This window comes from Andrographis paniculata, unplaced genomic scaffold (assembly GCF_009805555.1).
Source record: "Andrographis paniculata isolate CXL003 unplaced genomic scaffold, ASM980555v1 Contig59END, whole genome shotgun sequence".
NCBI lineage: Eukaryota > Viridiplantae > Streptophyta > Magnoliopsida > Lamiales > Acanthaceae > Andrographis > Andrographis paniculata.
The window spans coordinates 1815448-1832717 of record NW_026137594.1 but is presented as its reverse complement, the minus strand read 5'-3'; the positions used below and the strand labels follow the sequence as shown (position 1 = coordinate 1832717).

The window sequence follows — 17270 nt, the reverse complement described above, 5'->3', positions numbered from 1 at the left end:
GATAGTTTAATGCGCAATAAAAAGTCATAATTAATGTGTACTTAATACATAATAAATTAATAATGTTCATGGTACTTTATCTACACCTTTTGTATTAATAACACGTACTAATATAATATATATATATATATAACTATTTTGATTTTTATTACTGTATTATTTTTTTTAACATGCAAAATTTTACCTATAAATCTCATATGGCAAAATCACATCTAACCACCTATTGGAAAAATAAAAATAAAAAATTACCCGGGCTTTGTTCTTCAAATATTATTTTTCAATTACGATTTTTCAAAAATAATAATAAATAATACAAAATACATTTTTATAAAGGTCAACAACTAAAAAAAAAATTCAAATATTCATCACAAAAAATTAAATATTCAACTTCAAATAATATATTTTATATTTTTGACACAATTCTTTATATCACACACCAAAAATCAATTCATCTAAAATCTTCTGATGAACGAAGCCCACGTGTGTTTAGTTAATTTATGATATACATATTACATTTTTATTTTTAATTTAAATATAGTGGTTTGACATAACATTGTTTTTATAGAAAATAGTATAGATTTATTAAATAAAATAGAAAACAAATAAAAATAAAGTATAAAAATAATAAAAAGAACAAATGTCAAATAAACATTATATCTAAAATATTAAAAAATAATAATAATAATAATTATGACTCTTGTCTACTTATTTTTTCTAATTTTATTTTAAAGTAATTCATCAATTTTTATAATTAGTATTAGGTAATACTAAAATACATTCATTCTAACATAAATTGATAGCATTACATATAATATCTATTTAATATATATATTACTTCTAAAATGTGTTTGATTTGCACCGAAGTTTCAAATTTTATTATTTGAACTATAAATTTTCATGATTTCACGGTTCCGAATTCATCCCACACTACCATGTCACCCCTTACAGAAAAATATAAATTAATATATATGTTGAAAAGATTTTTAGAATATGCATTTAAATAATTTTAGCATTGTATTTCAATAAAATATATATATAAATATATTTATAATTATGTTAAACTAATTTTATAAAAAAAAAAATTTAATATAAGTAAATATTTATTTATCAAAGAAAAATAAAAATAATTTTTTTTTTTGAATGGTTCTATATATTTAATATTTATAATTTCATATTAAAACATATTATTTTATTTTATACAATATCATATTCAATTAAAAAAAATTATAAAATAAAATAATAGTGTATTTGTTTTATGTTTTAATTTGAAATATTTTTCCTATGTGTTGTATGAGAATTATATTGAAAAATAATATTTTGTATAAATTACTAATTTTTATAAAATAAAATAAAATATTATATATTTTATTAATAGTACAAGTAAAAAATTTATATATATATATATATATATATAAAGAATCGCCAACTACCAATCCCATAAATGCTTGTGCATTTTCAAGCTCGTCTTTTGGTGGCTATTTATTCAACAAAGAACCTAAATCCATAATCCACTTAATTCATTGCATCGAATTCTTCTAACAACATTGTCCTAATTCCCCTCCATATATCAAAATTAAATTTCACGGTTTCGACCCTCGACATTTATTATTTTCCAAAAATCATACAACTCTTAAAAAAAAAAAAAAAAAATGAAAATGGAGGTGCCATTGCTGCCGGAGGCGAATGGAAGTCGAGAATCTCCGGCAAGGTACCGCCGGTTTTTATCCGAGGCCAAAAAAGTGAGCCACATCGCATTGCCAATGGTAGTGGTAAATATTTCCGAGTACTTTCTTTCCATCTCCCCGCTCTTTATGATCGGCCATCTCAACCACCTCGATCTTTCTAGTGTATCCCTCGGCGTTTCCATCGCCAATGTGACCGGCTATAGCATAATTGTATGAATCCCCCATTTCAATTCAATTTTTTTTTTTTAAAAAAAAAATACTTAAAAAAAAAAATTTTGCGACCATATTTTTGACATCGTGTTAAATTGAGCAGTTCGGCATGGCGAGTGCATTAGAAACTCTATGTGCGCGTGCTCATGGAACCGGAGAATATGAAAAAGTCGGGACTTACACATTGAATAGTATTGTATGCCTATTTATGGTGTCTATACCCATTTCGATTTTATGGATATATATGGAGAGGATACTTATATTTATCGGCCAAGATGTTCTAATTTCTGTCGAGGCCGGGAAGTACACTACGTGGTTGATTCCGTCGCTTTTCCCATATGCGATATATCAATCATTGGTGAGGTATTTACAAGTTCAGAGTATGATCCTTCCGATTCTTATTAGTACGGTAACCACTTTGTTATTCCATTTGCCGATTTGTTGGATGTTAATATTCCCGTTGGAGATGGGGAATTTGGGCGCGGCGCTTTCTATTAATATATCGTATTGGTTGAATACGATCATTCTCGGGGTTTACATAAGGTGTTCACCGTCGTGTAAGAATACGCGGGAGGCTACTCTCTCCCGTGAAGCTTTCTTGAAATTCCTTTGGCTCGCGATCCCGACTACCTTAATGGTTTGGTAACGATCTTGTGAGAATTTGGGTTTTTTAGATTGATTTATACCAGTGTGTTTATTTAAGGTTTGGGTTAGGTGTGGATTTAGTAAAATTTTGAATTGAAAAGTATTTTGTGTAATATAGATGTGCTTATGTAATATATTGATTAATGAAGAGTGTTTTTTTTTTTTTTTTTTTTTGTATAATATGTCAAATAAATATATAATTTATTTCTCCCTCCGTCCTAGATACCATGTCCACGTTGTCGTTTCTGTCCGTCCCACATACCATGTCACTTTCCTTTTTTGGAAAATGATTACACACTTTAATCTCATTTTAAATTTTTTTATTTTATTTTATTTAATTTTAATTAAACTAATTAGTTATCTTAATCTTAATTTATAATTATTTATATTATAGGATAATTATTTTCACAAATACATTCTTAATTATCTACTAATTACACACCTCCTAAAATACCGTGTATACAGTGTAACAGACACGGTATCTGGGACGGAGGGAGTATTTTTTAGCTGATAAATGATTATTTCATTTTTGGAAGTTTTGGAGATTTTAAAATTTAAAATTAGTGAATAGTTGGCATTTGATGTATGTCGATGGGAAGAAAAATATATTTAATGTGATTTTTTTAAAAAAAATATTAAACACTATCAAAGTATTCAAAGTTGTATAAACAAAGTTTTACTTTTGAGTGAAACACTCATTTAATATGTTATCAGAATCAGAATATTTTATGTTCCAAGTTTTGCAGTTCCTATTCGTCATCAGCCACGTATAAGATTCGTATTTTGTGTAAATCCACCTTGTAAGTAAGGGGCATATTGAATGACTTTGTTTAAGCGTCCAGTCATTTAACATTGATAAAAAATAAAAAAATAAAAAATAATTGTTCGCCTTCTCTATTGAATAATTGTTCATATTTTTCTGTTGCGATGAAGTTTGGTGTGGTGGTCGTATGAGCTCGTTGTTTTGCTTTCCGGGCTGTTGCCGAATCCACAACTCGAGACATTAGTGTCGTCCATTTGGTATGTTTTTAAGTTTTGTAATTGTTTATTTATATTTCCAAGTTTGTTTTCGTGTTATTTATTTATTTATTTTTACAAAATATTATATTTAATATTATTTTTTACTTAAAATATTATATAAAAATTAAATTTGTGTTTGATGTGTTTTGTGTAGTTGGAACAGTAAAAATTTTGATTTAATTTATTGATATGATATAAATAGCATTTATTATACTCTAGTATTAATTTAAAAATTAAGTATGATGTAATATTTTTAAGGTAAAAAAAATAAAAATAAAAAATTCAACAAATTTATGTAAAATTAGTGTATAAACCACAACTCATCTAATTTGCATTCCCTATTCAAAATATTTCAAATTTTTATTTGTATTCAATTTTTGTTATTTTGAAAATAACTAACATTTTCAAAATATATCTATGCCCATTGTTGATGTGTCCTATTTATTCCATTCATTAAAAATATTATCTAAAAATATAATATTTTAAAAAAAAAGGGATAAAATTGACAGACATATAGAATATATTTCCTCCCTCCGTCCCATAACAAAGTATCTATTTTCATTTTAGTCCGTCCCCTAACAAAGTATCAATTTCCTTTTTTTAGTAACTGTATTATCTACCTAACATTACAAATATTCTTACAACTTACAATATATTACACAAATGTCATTACCTTTATATCACACATACTAATAAGGTTATTTTAGTCATTTTTACTTTATTTCTACTATATCCCAATATAATACTAATATTTTTAAAACTACGTGAAAAAAGTAAATTGATACTTAGTTTTGGGACGGAGGGGAGTATATTATAATACATAATATACTAAGCAAATATTTTTAAAGGTCAAAAATAAATAAAAAATATATATTCTCTCATCAAATAAAAATATTTAATTTTTTTTTTTGTAATGGCAAGGGCAGTTACACAACTTTCTTGTTGCATTCCCACATACCTGATTCATTTGGAGCTGCAGCAAGGTTTGTTTGTTCAATTTTTTTTTATTTTTTTTTATTTTTGAATCATGTGTATTTCCATTTGATGAAAGTTTTAGGTATAGTGGTGTGTAAGTATATATGAAGAATTTTGTATGATATGATGAAGCACTCGGATATCGAACGAATTAGGAGCCGGGAGAGCAAAGATGGCCCGAACAACTTTCTACACAACGCTTGCGCTATCAACCACCGAGTGCTTAATAGCAAGCATCGTTGTATATTTTTGTCGCGATGTTTTGGGATATGCATATAGCAACGATCCACAAGTCATCCGTTATGTAAGCAAAATCGCTCCTCTCCTTTCGCTATGCATCGCGATGGATGCCTTCGAAGCTGTACTTTCCGGTACCTCTCTCTCTCTCTATATATATATATATAGCATCAAGTTTGCTTTTAGAAGTAAATCTTGCATTATATTGGCACTAGCTATGGTAATTCAAATAATCGGAAAAATAAATTTTACTCGACAGGGTTTGTAGCTCTACTCCAATACTCATGATATACGTATATATACAAAAAAGTATATGTATAGAAATACATTATTAGATATGTGAGCTCAGGATCCTGACTCAATTGACCGCAGTTATAGTGAAATTCAGCACAATGTTGAATAATATATAGTGTGCTAAAAATATTATTACAGACAACAACAGTTAATTTTAACACATGAATTACTCTTATGCATCATGTAATTATGAACCAACAATATATATTTTTATTGCACCCTGAAAATAGAAAAAAATAAATAAATAAATGAAAACATAACCAAAAAAACAAAAAACCAAAGAATTTAATCACATGTTTCTTACATCCACAACAATAATTTCTATACGACTTTAGAATTTGCAATCTAGGAATGGTAAGAGGGAGTGGCTCGCAACATATAGCCGTATGCATCAACATTGGATCATACTATCTTGTCGGAGTCCCCTTCGCTTGGTTTGCCGGATTTGTTCTAGATTTGAAAGCCATGGGGCTTTTCTGCGGGCTATTTGCTGGATCGACATTGCAAGTTTTCTTGCTCTTTATAATTACGAATGGCTCGGATTTGGAGAAACAGGTCTTTCAATTATTCCTCTTTGTTGTATATTTATAAGCAATCAAATTTAGTTATTTAATTGATACGACGAACAACTTTTACGAGAATAATATTTATTGCAGGTAAGGATCGAAAAAAGATAAAGAATAGTTTCAAATCAATGGCGGTACTTTGAATGTGTTCGATGCGAAGGAAGGTGCTTCACATGTTATGATTCGAATTTGGACTTTCGGCACGCCTATAACTAACAAATAAGTTGAAGCTGTGAATTGTTGTGGTTTTGTTGAATCAATAAACATTTGAAAAGAAGATTATTTAAATGAACTTAACCTATAAACAAGTTCTTATTTTTTCTAATAAATTGGTACTCTCTAATATATATATATATATATATATATTTTATTTTTTTATTTTTTTATTTTTATATAACATGGGAATTCGCATCCGTTATTCGAAAGTATGCATTGGTAAACCTCCGGCTGAATCTAATTAGACCTGTTAATTCCTTGTCATCCTGCTATATCCGAACAAATAAAAGTAATGCAATAGAAGTTTACTTTTGATCGGGAAATTGCTATTGTCTTATACTTCCTCAGTCCAATTTTTATTATCCTAAAGTATATTTGCACGGTTTTTTTTTTATGTAATTGTCTTTTTGTTATGAATGGACAAATTTGCCCTTAAGTGTATAGTAGAGACTAAAAGTAATAAATAAATGAAAGTAAAAATATAAAATTTATGTTTAAAAAAGAAAATAAAATAATAGTCGTTGGACGTCCCAAATAGAAAAATAGGATGTGGACGGAGGGAGTATTTAATAAATATTTTTTCTTTCAAATTTTTTATTAAATTTTTATTTTCTTTACAATATATAACATCAATATATATTTGTATGGTCTCAATACATATCTTCATTTAGATAGTACTATTTTTAATTGATAGGAGAATTTGGATTTTAAGTTTGTATTTTTAATAATAAAAAATTTAAAATTAAATCATTGTATTATATTATTTTAAATATAAAAATAAAATTTAATATATTATAAAAATAAAAAACAAATATTTAATTTAATATTTTTTTAAATAATAAATGAATAATCTGATAAAATTTTACTCAAATAATATTACTTTTATATTACGTTATTACTAATAAAATTATTTTTATTAATATAATTTTTTAATATTAAAAAATCACTTTTCTTCTAAACGAAAGGAGTATTAATATTAGTTTTAGGATGAAAATAAATATATGTCAGTTAAAATATGGTCAAGGATCGGCATCGGCTGCTTCGTCAGATTACAGAAGCTATAAATGCAGTAGATTTATGGCGTCCATCGCTCAGCCACGTTTTGAGGACAAAGGGTACTGAAAATCCTCTGACTAGATTTCCCCACGCGGCAGATCGAGCCTTCTCCCACTCCTAATAATGGCGGTGCGGATCGTCGCATCCTAGGGTTGAGCTCCAATCTCGGAGACTTCCGATTGGCGTTCATTTCCAAATGGACGTCGAGAAATCGTCGCTCTGCAATTGCGTTGTCAATTTCTTGCTGGAGGAGAATTACTTGCTGACAGCCTTCGAGCTCTTCCATGAACTCCTCGATGACGGCCGCGACGATCAGGCTATTCGCCTCAAGCAATTCTTCTCCGATCCAGCTAATTTTCCTCCCGATCAGATCTCCCGGTTAAACACTCTTCGAGGTTAGTGATTAATTGCATGACTGCACACGCCGGCAGCTAAAATGTGCTCGACCTTTGATTGTTTATGTTTTGTTTGTCTTCCCCGTGATGTCTGCTGCTTCCCACGCCATTTCAGTACTCGTGGTTGGGGGAATCTAATCTGATGTTAGCCTTTATAATTGTTGGTAACTTTTTGGCCTTTTGAAGTGATATCGGTGCGTTGAATCCACATTCTATGATTGCTACATCGTATGCCGATTATCAAAGAAATCGACGCAAGACCTTCCTTGATCCTCTCGATAGTTAGTTGGATAGTTGTAGTTCAAGTTTTTTCTGTATCAAGATATAATTAGAGTATAACACCCTGCAGAATGTCTGTATCAAAATGTTAATTTTAAGCTCTGTTCAGCTTTAGAATCTTACACAGAAACCCATCATTGAAAATTCGTGTAGAATAAGTTTGTGTGCGTGCTCTGAAAATCAATTTTGTGGTGGATAAACATCTTGCATGAGGTAATTGAGAATGTAAGTCATGGTTTTGATTAAAATTTATTACTCACTTATTGATTTATGAATGCGGGCTGCGACTTGGAACAAAGGCACTTCCTGCTTCAAGCTAATTCACCACTTGGCAAGCACAGGAATTCTTAAAAATCTGTATTAGTGTTCTATATATATTTTTTAAATTTTTTTTAGTTATTAGATAAGATAGCATGGTGACTTGGCTATGCAACCTTGATTGAGTTACGTTCCAAGAATATCAAGTTGTTGACGAACTTAGTGTGATGAAGGCTGAAACACCCATTGGGAAGGTTCAGTGACCAATCTATTGATTTTAAAGTGTTGAATCTAAAAGTTGGTTGTCTTTTAAGCATCTCATCATGTGAATTTGAAGGATAAAATCCTCTTGATTACCATGTATCTTGTATTTTTATGATTTGATTAATGATTATGTTGGATCAGCTGCAAATGCATTTAAAATAACATTAAAACCAGTACGTAATTGGTGGTTAAGAGAATAATGACCCGCTGGTACCTTCTGCTGGGATAATCACAGCTGGAAGGAAATTGAGAGGTTGCATAATATATCTAAAACAAAAAAAATAAAAAAATCAAGGAGAACGGACCCCTTCATCTCTATGAAATTTTGACTCGGTGAGCCAATCCATTTACCTTACCCCTGCTGTTTTTCCATGAAACAGTGGCGGACCCCCAGAGTCTCCTTGAAGAGAAGGAATCACTGGAAGAAAAATTGGCAGTTAGTGAATATGGACTTCGATTAGCACAAGAAGACATCGTCAACCTGAAGGCTGAGTTACTGAAGAAAAATGAGCTCGGCCTTGATCAATCAGGTGATTATTTATCCTAATTTTGATTTACTCTTTTGCATATGCTCTTGAGTTCTTTAATTGGTAGATTGATGTTGTTATGTACACAGAAAATTGTTGTTCCGGTTTCTTGCTTTAGGTGCCATGCTAACAGTATCTTACTATATCATTAAACTTAATTCCTTCTGCTAACCACCAATGTTGAATTTACTGGCAGCATTGTTGGCTTCTCATGAATTTGTTCAATGATATTTCAGTGCCAAGTGTCATTAATTCTGCAAATAACGGATCAGTTATTCAGCCAACAAAGAAGGATGTATCTTTCTCAGATTTGGGTCCTCTGAAGGAAAATGAACGACTAGATATCAACTGTGCAGTGAAGGAATATTTACTATTGGCAGGATATCGTTTAACTGCTATGACACTCTGTGAGGAGGTTTGACTGGTGTTCTTTGCTTTTTCATCTTTTACAATCAATCTGCATCAGACTTATGTTTGAGTAATGACAAGTCTTTACATAGCATTTTTTGAATTGGTGGTATGTTGCTGGCGAACAAATCATTCTTATTGAACTCACACTTTTAATGTTTTCTGCTACCTGACTATGGAGTGACCAAGAAGGCTTTGTGTCTCAGAACTTTCACTTTAATTGTGACTATTAGGTAGAATAAGGAGTGCATCCTGTGTTTTTTTTTCAATGCTTATTCTGATGTCCTAAAGTAGGACATATCGAATTTTAGTTGATTGTGTGGGGAGAGCTGATCACTTCAGGAAAATGTGCTTGTATATATTGAGGCCATATATCATTAAGGTGATTGAGAAGGCCATGAATATGGCCTTGTTAATATTTCAGACCTTAATAGGGTTTGGAAAATATATATACATCAATCTTATTGCTTTCTATTGGTTATTGCAGTTCTGTATCAGTGTTAACATATCTAAGAGTATTAAAAGTATTTTCTGTCTAACAGGTCTCCGATCAGAACTTAGATGTATGGCAAAAGTCACCAGCATGTGTACCAGATGCGCTACGGCATTATTACTACCAATTTCTTTCATCTACTTCGGAAGCTGCTGAGGTACATGTTGAATATTCATTAGGAGGTGAATTTGGTTGTTACTATTATTAAAATGAAATAAACACTTCAAGTAGTAGATTTGATAATCATGCCACGACCCAAGATTGGATGTAACATATTCATGTTGCTTCTTGATCTGCTGAAGTCTGCTCTATGACCGCTCTTTACCTTCTCCAAAAACAAAACACCTGTTTGGTGGTATATATGTTTATTAGGATTTTATTTTATTTTTTTTTACAATTACACTGCATTAAATGAAGTCAACAATAGGACTTTTGGCACTGAAAGTAAATTGCAGTTTTAAAATTTACTTTGTCAAGCTTCAATACCATGGTGAATCAGTTTTTTTGTCAGGACATAGTAAAAAAAAAAACATGTTTATTAATAGATTCTCAAATCGAAATGGATTTCTTATGAAACCTGGTAGTTATGATGGATTAAAAATCAAGTTACGGTTCATAATAATTTTACAGTTGTCTGGCACTGAAACAATATGATTTTTCGTATATTTGATGCTTGGGGCATCCTATTCTGTTTATCTATTTATGGGATTACTAAGGATCTGCTCATTAGAGGCTTTAGTAGAATGTCAAGGTTTTACAATGATTTTATTTATTTATTTTCTTTTGCTATAGTTCTACTAAACCTCTCATGCTGGCAGGAGAAAATAGCAATGCTTCGTGAAAATGAGTCGTTGCTGAAAGAAAATGATAGGCTAAAAAGTAATGCACAATCCATACTAAAAAGCAAGGAAAAATCAGATGCACAGGTCATGACTTTGACAAAATCTTTGGAAGCACTGCAAAAAGATATCAAGGACAAAGAAAATCAGGCAATTCTCTTGACTCAACAAATATGTTCTTCCTTTCTCGATTCTGTATCTGTTTTCAATTGGTGATAAATATATGGAACTATATCTCAGGTTCAAGATCTGACGAAGACTTTGGAAAGCCAAAGAAAAGAACTAAATGATTGTAGAGCTGAAATAACTTCACTAAAAATGCATTTTGAAGGAGCTCTATCAGGAAAAAGTGTTTCACTAACGGACTCAGTAATTATGCATACTGTGCCAGAGCACCATAGTTGGGATGTAAAACAAGTTCAGAATGGATTAGGAATATCCAAACCAGATCCTGTTGAGGCAATTGAGAGAGAAGAAGGAAGTCAAGGAGGAGTAGATGAAACTAGTGAACCAAAATCAAAAAATAATGCATCATCTACATTTAATACATCTGCAAATACTGAGATAATGAATAAACAGGGTTCTGATGACTCAATTATCAAATCTGAAGAATTGCCTGTAAATCAACAACCCTCTTCCAGTGGAAGTGAATTTGTTGAAAAAGATGGACATTTTTCCAAGCATGATGGAGAGTCTTCCCCTGAAAATAGTGGATTGGATAAACTTGATGCTGAATCAAATACTGAAAATATGGTAAGTTCTTGTTCTCTTTCCAAACATGTTAAACTAGTTGCTCGTGGAAAAAATATTGCTTGAACCTAACATCCACAACCTGCTGTTCTTTTACAGGGCTTGGATACTATCGAGATATTGTCAAATTCATTGCCTAAAATTGTACCTTATGTTCTAATCAACCATCGAGAGGTTTGACTATCTATTTATCGTTGTGTTATTTTGAAATATTATGCTTTCCTTTCTTGTTGCAAGTATAATATTGAGCTGATTTGTTATAGGAACTTCTTCCTCTTATTATGTGTGCAATTGAGCGACATCCAGACAGTGCTACTCGAGATTCCTTAACCCACACATTATTTAATTTAATAAAGCGACCAGATGAGCAGCAAAGAAGCATTATAATGGATGTAAGTTTCTTACAGTCAAGCAACTGCATATTTTTTGACTTCTGCTCTAATCATTAAGCTCTTGTCATTTCAGGCTTGTGTTAATCTTGCCAAGAATGTAGGACCATTGAGAACAGAAACCGAACTGCTACCCCAGTGTTGGGAACAAGTAAGAAACTTTAAACTTTCCAGCATCTTACCTATACTTCTTTCATTTAAAGTGCCCAAAATATAGCACATAAGGTGATTTATTGCTTGTAGATTAATCATATGCATGAGGAGCGTAGACTCCTTGTTGCCCAATCATGCGGTGAGCTTGCAGAGTTTGTTCGGCCAGAGATACGCGATTCCCTCATATTATCAATAATGCAACAGCTCATTGAGGATGCTGCCCCAGTTGTGAGGGAGGCTGCTGCTCATAATCTGGCTGTGTTGCTAGCTCTCTTCCCAAATACAGACAAATATTTCAAGGTCAGCCTCACTAAATATGCTTCGAGGCAATCATGGAGAAGATTTCTGACTTGACACTTGCATACAATGTAAGCTCTATGATCGAGGGAATGGAGCATATCCTCTGGTCATAATATGATGCCTTACAAGCAAACTAGACCATAAAAAACGATAAGTAAAAAGAAAATTACATCTTCTCCAATCATTTTTTTTTTTTCTTGTTTCTTGATAGGTTGAGGAGATGATGTTTCAACTAGTTTGCGATCCCTCTGGTTTAGTTGTAGAAACTACAATTAAAGAGTTGGTTCCCTCTTTAATAAATTGGGGAAACAAGCTGGATCATATTTTAGAAGTTTCACTGTCGCACATTGTGGGTTCTGCTCAGGTATAGTTCTATGTTTCAATATATATATTTCTTTTTGATTGGATTGTATGTTTCAATATCGACTGACTGCTTGGTGTCATGCTTATTGTGCTTACTGTTATATTGTGTCTTCCAGCGGTGCCCACCTCTTTCAGGGGTCGAAGGTTCCATTGAGTCACTTCTACATGTTTTAGGTGAAAGGGAACGATGGAACATTGATGTTTTGTTGCGGTTGCTATCTGAACTGGTTTCATACGTGCACCGCCAAGCTGTTGAGACTTGTCCTTATTCCTCAGTTTCTGATTCTAAAGAAATATCATTTACTACGTCTTTATTTGAAATTTACGCAGGGTAAGCTTGTGATTTAGCCTTCTTCTGCCATGCTTTCTTTTATGTGTCTGCACGTGAAGTTATATTCCTAGTTTAATGGTTTTGGAACATCAATCTTTTGACATTAGTACTTGTGGATAAATCATTGTTCAGGGGACTAAAGGAGTGGCCAGTCTTTGAGTGGTTGCATCTCGAGTGCTTCCCCACTTTGATTGAATTTTCCTCTCTACTGCCTCAAAAGGAAGATAGTTTAAGAAATCGTGTAGTCAAGGTGATACCTTCGTTACTTGTTTAAATGTGTTTCACCTTCCATGTAATGCTTGCGATTGCTCTTATTAGTAGTTTCTCTTCGTTTTCATTTAATCAAACACTTGGACAACCAACTGCAGTTTTTGCGCACAGTGGCTGAATATTTTGGGGAACCTTATTTGACTCACATCATGCTGCCCGTGTTTTTAGTAGCTATCGGAGATGATGCAGATTTCAAATATTTCCCATTGGAAGCCCAGCTAAAACTTAGAGGCAATACATCTTTATCTTTAATTACAAGCTGTTGCTGCTCTTTTTGTGACCTTTTTGGCTCACTTATTCATCTGAATTAAGCCCTGTTTGTCGTAACCATAGTCCGTTCTATTCACAGGGTTGAGGCCACAATCTGAAATGGCTCAGAGACTCGCAACAATGTGCATCCTACCGCTTCTCCTAGCCGGCATACTAGGACACTCAAGCAAGCGAGACGACTTGACAGAGTACTTGAGGAATCTGCTGATTCAAAGTTCTGAACAGGATGGTCAATCACCGAATCATGAGATTATCAACTCTGTCCGCTTTATTTGGTTCGTATCGGTTCTGACATTTGCAAATTTTTTCGCCAATATTTACTCTTCATTTGTTGATTCCTGGGATTTTCTGGCAACAGTACCTACGAAGAAAATCATAATATAATATTCAACATCCTGTGGGAAATGGTTATGAGTACTAATGTAAAATTGAAGATCAGTGCAGCCAATCTTCTCAAAGCCATGGTGAGGCTATTCTTTCCAATGATAAATTTCGTATTCCTCAAATTTATTATATGCCTCGTTGATATCTTTGTTCTTTAGGTACCGTATATCGATGCAAAAGTTGCATCCGCTCGTGTTTTGCCTGCTCTTGTGACTCTCGGCACTGACCATAACTTGAATGTGAAATATGCAAGTATCGATGCCTTTGGTGCTGTAGCGCAACACTTCAAGAATGACACAGTATGACTTATACCTGAGCTATTAGGTAAAACTAATGAAGCATATTTTTTACAGTCGACTGACCAAACGTCTTTTTAGATTGTGGACAAAATATGCATTCAAATGGACGCTTTTCTGGAAGATGGATCACATGAAGCTACCATTGCCGTAGTTCGTGCACTGTTATTAGCCGTGCCACATACAACTGACAAGCTCCGAGATTATATCCTTCTCAATCCTTTGCCTCAATACTAACTTTACTCTTCTTTTCAAATGTTTCGAAAATGTGGAAACTTTTTCTCCTTAACTTTGCGTACATCTTATGGGCAAGATCGTCAAATTCACAGCGACACCTTTCCCTTCAAGTGATGTAAGACGTCGGCGAGAGAGAGCTAATGCTTTCTGCGAAGCAATCCGCGCACTCGATGCAACAGGTCTTTCTACCAAAAACTTTAGTCAATCTTAATCAGCATACTTTTCCCATATCATTTGCAGCATGTATCTTAACTGGAATGTGCTTCGATCATCTTTTTTTTTGGTTCTCCAGATCTTCCAGCTTCGAGCGTCCGTGATTTCCTCCTCCCCGCAATTCAAAATCTAATGAAAGACATTGAAGCGCTCGATCCAGCTCACAAGGAAGCTCTAGAATTCATACTAAAGGAACGATCCGGAGGAACCTTTGATGCTCTCAGTAAAGTGATGGGTGCTCATCTTGGACTTGCCTCCTCCGTCTCTAACTTCTCTTCTGTCACAAGCTTTTTCGGTGAAAGCGGGCTGCTCGGGAAGAAGGAAAGCGGAGATCCAGGGAGCTCGGCTCCAGAAGCTGTCGAATCCCCGACACAGCCGGCTGAGGACACCAGATTTCGACGCATTATGCGCGGCGGCTTCACGGACATGCTCCGGGGGAGAAGTGAGCAGTGAGGAACATCAGACCATTCTCTTGTCAGAAGTATGTGTTATGCTTTCTACCATTCTATTTTATGATAATTTCTTTGGCATCATATGTCCTATAAATATATTTAATTCTTGTCACATTTCTTTTTTTTTTTTTTTTTTACTTTAAAATTTTCAGGGCAGTGAGTAGAATCATAAATCATTCCCTTATACTTACTGTATAGGCTGTGCTTCATCGAAGGTAGACAGTTATTCATTTCTATTATTATTATTATTATTATTATTATTATTGATTGGAGTGTTATTTTGTTGGTATAATTTTGATTTTATTTGTTTTTGTTATTGTGTATGGAAGGATTTTGTGAATTGTATTTAGAATGTTTTAATAAGTTGCACAAGTTTTAAGAAAAAAATTTAGGACGAGGTAATAATATCTATAAGCTCTCAATTGTATGAAATGGAATGATTGAGATAGGGATTTTAGTAAGATTTGGATTTGGGTTTAAAATAGTTTTAAAAAAAATAATAATAAATAAATAAATAAATAAATTGAAATCATATTTGATGTGATTTAATTATATCTTTTATCTGATTTTTTTTAATAGAAAATTATTTTAATTAATTAGAGAATTTGATGGAATGCAAGAAACCATAGTCCAACTCCAAGTCAAGCAATTTGCATTCGTTTTTCCAACTCCGTGTAAATATGGGAATGGATGACAGACAACGTGACATCCTACCAATTACCAAATAATCAAAGTCAAGATCAAACTAAACTATACGTGTTTGTATTTTATATTTTAACATTAGTTAGATACGATTTTTAATGATTAAAATATATTAAAATTGTAAACATTATGGGTATGTTTGTAAAGTTTTGGTTTTGATTTTGTTATTGTTAATTTTTCTTAAAAAAAACAGTTATATCAAATCAAATCGCTTATTATTTATTTATTATATTATATTAAAATTTAATTTTATATTAGGAATATATTATTATTATTATTTTCGTTTGTCCATTAAAAAATATATATATTTTTTATATTATAGTAATCATATATAAATATTATAATACCTTTTAACTTTTACATTAAGTTAAAAAAAATATATATACTAGCACATATACAATTAATTTTTATATATAATATAAAAATCTTTTTACACACATACTCTATAGTATTCCTTCCGCCCAATACAATAGTATTATTTACTATTTTTGTCCGTATCAAAATAATAGTCTCATTTTCATAAATAATCATATCACCGTAAATTTATTCCTACTGTTTCATTATTATTAGAACGAATGGAGTATTATTTTTAATTTTAAAGTAAGACCTTGACTTGGACTTTAATAAGTTCCACACACTTCCCTACCAATTTATAAATGTGCCTATTAGCAACCATATCCCACAAATTTTCCTCTCAAACTTATTTTACATTTAATAGACATGAAAACCATAATCTGGTGTAGCACCGTCGTCCTTGTATGTCTCCTGGCGGCGGTGGCGGCGGCGGCGGAGGAGGAAGAGGAGGTGAACTGCAGCTCGTTGGAGATGACGGTGTGCACGGCGACGCTGATCGCTAGACGGCAGGCTTTGACGCCGGAGTGCTGCGACAAGCTGATGGAGCAAAGGCCCTGTATGTGCAGCTACAAGAGAGACCCTAACCTCCGCCAGTATTTCGGCAGCTCCCTTACACGGAAGCTCACCGATGCCTGTGGTGTCCGCATGCCCGATTGTTAATTATGTGTGTGTATATATATATTTCAAAATAATTTTGTATGATTTATTAAAACTTCACAAGTTTTGTATATTTTTTCTTTTTTTATGATGCAAAAATTTGCAACCGTTATTCTTTGAATGCGCTCTGAACAAAATTTCGATCGAATCTAATAAATTGAAAATCAGACTGGCAAAACAAGTTATACTAAGCTTTTCAAATCTTGTTTTTAGTTTAGGCTTTAGAGTTGAATGGTTAAGAATCTCTTTATATACATACTATTCAAATTTTAATACTTTCAAAGTTCAATCATGACTTGATGAGGTTTATACTTTAAAAAGAAGTTTGCTGATACGTCCGTAAATGATGACCTGGTGGTGTGGGGGTTGAAACCCCTGACGCCTCAAGTCACCTGTCACATATGGTTCGCCGAGTGTGACTATTCGGCCGAGAGTTTACCCAGTGCGCGCTCCTCATCATTTTTATATATAGTTTTGTCCCATGTCGCCTCAACCACATTTATGTGCCCTAATTTTGATAACGATAGTCTATTTGGATCTTGATCTCGTTTTTTTGTGTACATCCCACCAAAAATACTTATCTTGCTTCTTGTGCACATATGTAAAGCTCATTTGTTGGTAATTGTATATTTTTTGTTTTGTTCATGTGTTGTCTTTACCATAAAAAATGTGAATATCTTCCATAAATGGGACTCTTGACTATTGATACGGGCAAACTTTGTCTAAATCACCTAATTGTTTAATATAATATAAATAGATATTGACGTGACCAAAACAGATGG

At 32.5% G+C, this 17270-nt stretch overlaps 3 protein-coding genes across 3 annotated transcripts; all 3 read left to right on the top strand.

Annotated features, from left to right (window-relative positions):
• The first annotated feature begins 1655 nt into the window (after positions 1-1655).
• Positions 1656-2393, top strand: LOC127258055 (protein DETOXIFICATION 14-like). The gene is made up of 3 exons (XM_051284694.1): positions 1656-1895; positions 1999-2253; positions 2301-2393. Exons 1-3 carry the CDS (start codon positions 1656-1658, stop codon positions 2391-2393), a joined length of 588 nt encoding a protein of 195 aa, XP_051140651.1.
• Positions 2394-6898: 4505 nt separating this feature from the next.
• Positions 6899-15140, top strand: LOC127258170 (uncharacterized). The gene is made up of 21 exons (XM_051284899.1): positions 6899-7299; positions 8481-8630; positions 8864-9042; positions 9578-9685; positions 10347-10517; positions 10608-11120; positions 11217-11291; positions 11381-11509; positions 11583-11657; positions 11750-11959; positions 12171-12323; positions 12439-12653; positions 12786-12903; positions 13022-13154; positions 13273-13468; positions 13552-13657; positions 13736-13876; positions 13955-14080; positions 14175-14289; positions 14403-14804; positions 14928-15140. Exons 1-20 carry the CDS (start codon positions 7101-7103, stop codon positions 14774-14776), a joined length of 3486 nt encoding a protein of 1161 aa, XP_051140856.1. The 5' UTR covers positions 6899-7100; the 3' UTR covers positions 14777-14804; positions 14928-15140.
• A 1008-nt stretch (positions 15141-16148) lies between these two features.
• Positions 16149-16600, top strand: LOC127258171 (non-specific lipid-transfer protein 2-like). The gene has a single exon (XM_051284900.1). It carries the CDS (start codon positions 16198-16200, stop codon positions 16489-16491), a length of 294 nt encoding a protein of 97 aa, XP_051140857.1. The 5' UTR covers positions 16149-16197; the 3' UTR covers positions 16492-16600.
• Positions 16601-17270: the final 670 nt, after the last annotated feature.